At 48.4% G+C, this 6,831-nt stretch overlaps 1 protein-coding gene across 1 annotated transcript in view; it reads right to left on the bottom strand.

The window, feature by feature from the left end:
• LOC106590891 (angiopoietin-2) overlaps positions 1 to 1,507 on the bottom strand; it is a 99,711-nt gene extending 98,204 nt beyond the window's left edge. The window contains exons 1-2 of the mRNA XM_082970268.1: positions 747 to 1,507; positions 639 to 712 (exon numbers count right to left, since the gene is read on the bottom strand). Of these exons, the coding sequence (XP_082826394.1) occupies positions 639 to 712; positions 747 to 963 (291 nt within the window). The 5' untranslated portion in view covers positions 964 to 1,507. The remainder of the gene's footprint in view (positions 1 to 638; positions 713 to 746) is intronic.
• Positions 1,508 to 6,831: the final 5,324 nt, after the last annotated feature.

Raw genomic sequence — 6,831 nt, 5'->3', positions numbered from 1 at the left:
GAGGGTGAGGGGGATGAAGGAGAGGGTGAAGGGGGATGGAGGAGAGGGTGAGGGGGATGGAGGAGAGGGTGAAGGGGGATGGAGGAGAGGGTGAGGGGGATGGAGGAGAAGATCAGACTGCTGAAGGAGAGGGTGAGGGGGATGGAGGAGAAGATCAGACTGCTGGAGGAGAGGATCAGACTGCTGAAGGAGAGGGTGAGGGGGATGGAGGAGAGGGTGAAGGGGATGGAGGAGAGGGTGAGGGGGGATGGAGGGAGAGGGTGAGGGGGGATGGAGGAGAGGGTGAGGGGAATGGAGAGGGTGAGGGGGGATGGAGGAGAGGGTGAGGGGAATGGAGGAGAGGGTGAGGGGGGATGGAGGAGAGGGTGAGGGGGGATGGAGGAGAGGGTGAGGGGGGATGGAGGAGAGGGTGAGGGGGGATGGAGGAGAGGGTGAGGGGGGATGGAGGAGAGGGTGAGGGGGATGGAGGAGAGGGTGAGGGGGGATGGAGGAGAGGGTGAGGGGGGATGGAGGAGAGGGTGAGGGGGGATGGAGGAGAGGGAGAGGGGGATGGAGGAGAGGGTGAGGGGGGATGGAGGAGAGGGTGTAATAGAAAAAACTAGAGGAAGATGTCACCACACAACGACAGAGAGTCTTACCTTTTGCAACCACTGTGTATTATTCTCTGTGGAGCTCCGCAGACTCTCCAGCTTCCTCTCCTGCCCGCGAGGGCCTAGCGTGCTGGTCTTTGGCCTGCTCAGGGTGACTCGATCCTGGGTCAGGGGCTGGCGGTGGTGGGAAGTCCCTCTGGAGGGAGTTGGTGACCTGGTAGTCTTTGAGGGGTTGGCAGTGTTCCACCTCAGGGAGTATGAAAGTGTAACTGCAGGGTCCATGTTGCACCAGGTGCTGCTTCTTCTCTGAGCCAATCACTGCAGTCGACAGGTAAGCCAGGTAGGCCAGGGATAAGGCCAGCAGCCTGCCCATCTCAGGTGAGATGAGGACAGGGGAGGAGAGGGAGAAGGGGTGAGGGGAGGTGGAGAGGTGGAGAGGGGAAATGGAGGGTCGTCACACTTTGCAGAGCAGAGAAGAACACCGAAATAATTTATCTTGATTCGATTAACCAGAAGGGTCTCTCTTTCTCTCCCTCCTTGACTTTCTCTTTCAGTCTCTTTGTGTGTCTTTCAGTTTCTTCTCATTCCATCAGGCGCAAACTCTCTTCAATTTCTCCACAGTATGTTTCTCTTCTTGGAGTTGTCTGCTGCTGCTCCTCTTTCAGTTGGCAGAGGATCTGTGGTCCAGCTTCCCCTAAAACTAGCTCCTACTATTCCACTCTTCTCTGTCTGGACACACACACACACACGAAGAGATGATTGGTTCCTATTCTCTCCACGGTGTTCAGCTGGGACGACTCACTCCAGGAAACAAGCTGCTAACTCCCCAGTCTGATTATTAACCTCCTGTATTTTTGCCTTGTGTGTTTTCTCTCTCTCTCTCTCTCTCTCTCTCTCTCTCTCTCTCTCTCTCTCTCTCTCTCCTCTCTCTCTCTCGCTTTTTTTCAGGCTGTATTTGTTCATTTCGCCTGGAAGAGAGGAGCAGAACGGAGGAGAGAAGAAGAGGAGAGAAGAGGAGGAGAGAAGAAGAGGAGAGAAGAGAAAGAGCAGCTGAGTTTGAGATGTTGGCTGAAGTGTCTCAGTAGTGATTGAGTGTACCACTTCTCTATACCCCCTCCTTCTCTATACCCCCTCCTTCTCTATACCCCCTCCTGCTTCAATACATTATCACTCTCCCTCTCTGCCTCCCTCCCTCATAGGGCTGCTCCTACTCGCTCTCTCCCTCCCTCCCTCCCTCATAGGACTGCTACTACACACTCCCTCCCACACAGGGGGTGCTCCTTCTCTCTCGCTCCCTTGTCCCCTCCCTTGCCCCCTCACTTGCCCCCCTCTCTTGCCCCCTCCCTTGCAACAGGGGTGAGAGGAAGCCACAGAAATGCAGAGCCACACAACCACAATAACAAGAACCTGGGAAAATGATCTGCTCATTATTCCCTACCCTCTCACTCTCTGTTTCTCTCTCTCTCTAACTATCTCTCTCTCCATCTTACTCTCTCAATCTCTCACTCTCTGTTTCGCTCTCTCTCTAACTACTCTCTCTATCTTACTCTCTCAATATCTCTCTCTCTCACTCTGTTTCTCTCTCTCTAACTGTCTCCCTCTCTCACTATCTCTCTCTCACTCTCTGTTTCTCTCTCTCTAACTATCTCTCTCTCTTACTCTCTCAATATCTCTCTCTCTCTCACTCTCTGTTTCTCTCTCTCTAACTGTCTTCCTCTCTCACTCTCTCTCTGTAAGGGCTGTCGTGAGAGAGAGTAGACCAAGGTGCAGCGGAGTTAGTGTTCATCATTGAATATTTAATAAAGAAAGAACACTATACAAACAAAACAAGAAAACCGACAGTCCTGTCAGGTGCAAAACACTAACAGAAACAATTACCCACAAACCCCAAAGGAAAAACATGCTCCTTATGTGTGACTCCCAATCAGCAACAACGACCTTCAGCTGTGCCTGATTGGGAGCCACACACGGCCCAAAACAAAGAAATACAAAAAACATAGAAAAAGGAACATAGAACGCCCACCCACTGTAACACCCTGGTCTAACCCAAATAAAGAACAAAAAACCCTCTCTATGGCCAGGGCGTTACAGTCTCTCTCAAACTCAACATCTCTATCACACCCTCTCTTGTACACTTTTCCGACTCTCTTCTTTCCATTTCATTCTTCCCTTTCAAGCAGTTTGTTACTGTCCACCTCTCCTTCACACCCTCCATCACTATGATACTGTCCACCGCTCCTACACCCTCCATCACTGTTACTGTCCACCTCTCCTTCACCCTCCATCACTATGTTACTGTCCACCTCTCCTTCACCCTCCATCACTATGTTACTGTCCACCTCTCCTTCACCCTCCATCACTATGTTACTGTCCACCTCTCCTTCACCCCCTCCATCACTATGTTACTGTCCACCTCTCCTTCACCCTCCATCACTATGTTACTGTCCACCTCTCCTTCACACCCTCCATCACTATGTTACTGTCCACCTCTCTTTCACCCTCCATCACTATGTTACTGTCCACCTCTCCTTCACTCTCCATCACTATGTTACTGTCCACCTCTCCTACACCCTCCATCACTATGTTACTGTCCACCTCTCCTACACCCTCCATCACTATGTTACTGTCCACCTCTCCTTCACCCTCCATCACTATGTTACTGTCCACCTCTCCTACACCCTCCATCACTATGTTACTGTCCACCTCTCCGACACCCTCCATCACTATGTTACTGTCCACCTCTCCTTCACACCCTCCATCACTATGTTACTGTCCACCTCTCCTTCACACCCTCCATTACTATGTTACTGTCCACCTCTCCTACACACCCTCCATCACTATGTTACTGTCCACCTCTCCTTCACACCCTCCATCACTATGTTACTGTCCACCGCTCCTTCACCCTCCATCACTATGTTACTGTCCACCTCTCCTTCACACCCCCCATCACTATGTTACTGTCCACCTCTCCTTCACACCCTCCATCACTATGTTACTGTCCACCTCTCCTTCACACCCTCCATCACTATGTTACTGTCCACCTCTCCTTCACCCTCCATCACTATGTTACTGTCAACCTCTCCTTCACACCCTCCATCACTATGTTACTGTCCACCTCTCCTTCACACCCTCCATCACTATGTTACTGTCCACCTCTCCTTCACACCCTCCATCACTATGTTACTGTCCACCTCTCCTTCACCCTCCATCATTATGTTACTGTCCACCTCTCCTACACACCCTCCATCACTATGTTACTGTCCACCTCTCCTTCACCCTCCATCACTATGTTACTGTCCACCTCTCCTACACCCTCCATCACTATGTTACTGTCCACCTCTCCTTCACCCTCCATCACTATGTTACTGTCCACCTCTCCTTCACCCTCCATCATTATGTTACTGTCCACCTCTCCTTCACCCTCCATCACTATGTTACTGTCCACCTCTCCTTCACACCCTCCATCACTATGTGACTGTCCACAGTGAAATGCTGAATACAACAGGTGTAGTAGACCTTACAGTGAAATTCTTACTGACAAGCCTTTTTAACCAACAATGCAATTGTAAGAAAAATAAGTGTTAAATACATTTTTTTTAATTAAAAATAACAAATAATTAACGAGCAGCAGTAAAATAACAATAGCGAGGCTGTATACAGGGGGTATCGGTCACCTAGTGAGATTCTGCTATCTCACTCTCCGTCACCTAGGGAGATTCTGCTATCTCACTCTCTGTCACCTGGGGAGATTCTGCTATCTCACTCTCTATCACCAAGGGAGATTCTGCTATCTCACTCTCTGTCACCTAGTGAGATTCTGCTATCTCACTCTCTATCACCAAGGGAGATTCTGCTATCTCACTCTCTGTCACCTAGTGAGATTCTGCTATCTCACTCTCCGTCACCTGGGGAGATTCTGCTATCTCACTCTCCGTCACCTAGGGAGATTCTGCTATCTCACTCTCTGTCACCTAGTGAGATTCTGCTATCTCACTCTCCGTCACCTAGGGAGATTCTGCTATCTCACTCTCTGTCACCTGGGGAGATTCTGCTATCTCACTCTCCGTCACCTAGGGAGATTCTGCTATCTCACTCTCCGTCACCTAGGGAGATTCTGCTATCTCACTCTCCGTCACCTAGGGAGATTCTGCTATCTCACTCTCCGTCACCTAGGGAGATTCTGCTATCTCACTCTCCATCACCTAGGGAGATTCTGCTATCTCACTCTCCGTCACCTAGGGAGATTCTGCTATCTCACTCTCTGTCACCTAGGGAGATTCTGCTATCTCACTCTCCGTCATCTAGGGAGATTCTGCTATCTCACTCTCTGTCACCGAGGGAGATTCTGCTATCTCACTCTCCGTCACCTAGGGAGATTCTGCTATCTCACTCTCTATCCCCTAGGGAGATTCTGCTATCTCACTCTCTGTCACCTAGTGAGATTCTGCTATCTCACTCTCCGTCACCTAGGGAGATTCTGCTATCTCACTCTCCGTCACCTAGGGAGATTCTGCTATCTCTTCATGTCTTTATCTGTCTCATCTATGCTTTCTATCACTCTGTCATGCTAGAAGAGTTTCTGCTCTCTACATCTCTCTCAGTTGAATTTCTTTCATTCTCTCTCTCTCTGTACTTCCATCCCATCTCTCTCCTCGTTCCACAACCCTCTCCGTCTCCATATCTTCACTTCACCCCCAGCCTCATTCTCAAACATTCCCGTGCCCCTATTCCCCGATCTCCCACTCAATTCAATGTTGCATGTTTCATCTCTTCTCTATCTCCGTGGGCCTGATGTGAATACCACGGTAGTGGATTGATGGTTAAATGACCCAATAGTTCTAATCCCAGTGTGTGGCTACATCACTCAGCCTAAATGACTCCTATTGAGCCGTCCGTGAACTAATAATTATCTGGTCATGTTTGGACTGTGTGTCTCCAGAACTCTCGATGCCATGACGAACCTGCAGTTAATGTTACATAAGGCCGGTAAAAACACGTCTGGACTGCTATAAGGTTGATTCTCCACTCTGGTCATAGTCAAGACGTAAAAGAAAGAAAGATAGAGCTGAATGTATGGCAATAGTAAGGACTGTAGTAGTTTAGTCTGTATTGGTTGGTCTGGTGATTCTCTGGGTAGTTTAGTCTGTATTGGTTGGTGATTCTCTGGGTAGTTTAGTCTATATTGGTTGGTGATTCTCTGGGTAGTTTAGTCTGTATTGGTCTGGTGATTCTCTGGGTAGTTTAGTCTGTATTGGTTGGTGATTCTCTGGGTAGTTTAGTCTGTATTGGTCTGGTGATTCTCTGGGTAGTTTAGTCTGTATTGGTTGGTCTGGTGATTCTCTGGGTAGTTTAGTCTGTATTGGTCTGGTGATTCTCTGGGTAGTTTAGTCTGTATTGGTTGGTGATTCTCTGGGTAGTTTAGTCTGTATTGGTTGGTGATTCTCTGGGTAGTTTAGTCTGTATTGGTTGGTGATTCTCTGGGTAGTTTAGTCTGTATTGGTTGGTCTGGTGATTCTCTGGGTAGTTTAGTCTGTATTGGTTGGTGATTCTCTGGGTAGTTTAGTCTGTATTGGTTGGTCTGGTGATTCTCTGGGTAGTTTAGTCTGTATTGGTTGGTGATTCTCTGGGTAGTTTAGTCTGTATTGGTCTGGTGATTCTCTGGGTAGTTTAGTCTGTATTGGTTGGTGATTCTCTGGGTAGTTTAGTCTGTATTGGTTGGTGATTCTCTGGGTAGTTTAGTCTGTATTGGTTGGTGATTCTCTGGGTAGTTTAGTCTGTATTGGTTGGTGATTATCTGGGTAGTTTAGTCTGTATTGGTTGGTGATTCTCTGGGTAGTTTAGTCTGTATTGGTTGGTGATTCTCTGGGTAGTTTAGTCTGTATTGGTTGGTGATTCTCTGGGTAGTCTAGTCTGTATTGGTTGGTGATTCTCTGGGTAGTTTAGTCTGTATTGGTTGGTGATTCTCTGGGTAGTTTAGTCTGTATTGGTTGGTGATTCTCTGGGTAGTTTAGTCTGTATTGGTTGGTGATTCTCTGGGTAGTTTAGTCTGTATTGGTTGGTCTGGTGATTCTCTGGGTAGTTTAGTCTGTATTGGTTGGTGATTCTCTGGGTAGTTTAGTCTGTATTGGTTGGTGATTCTCTGGGTAGTTTAGTCTGTATTGGTTGGTCTGGTGATTCTCTGGGTAGTTTAGTTTGTATTGGTTGGTGATTCTCTGGGTAGTTTAGTCTGTATTGGTTGGTG

The sequence above is a fragment of the Salmo salar genome, chromosome 27 (assembly GCF_965601325.2).
Source record: "Salmo salar chromosome 27, fSalSal1, whole genome shotgun sequence".
NCBI lineage: Eukaryota > Metazoa > Chordata > Actinopteri > Salmoniformes > Salmonidae > Salmo > Salmo salar.
Note: the sequence above shows the minus strand (reverse complement) of the source record. Positions and strands in the feature narration are given on the sequence as shown.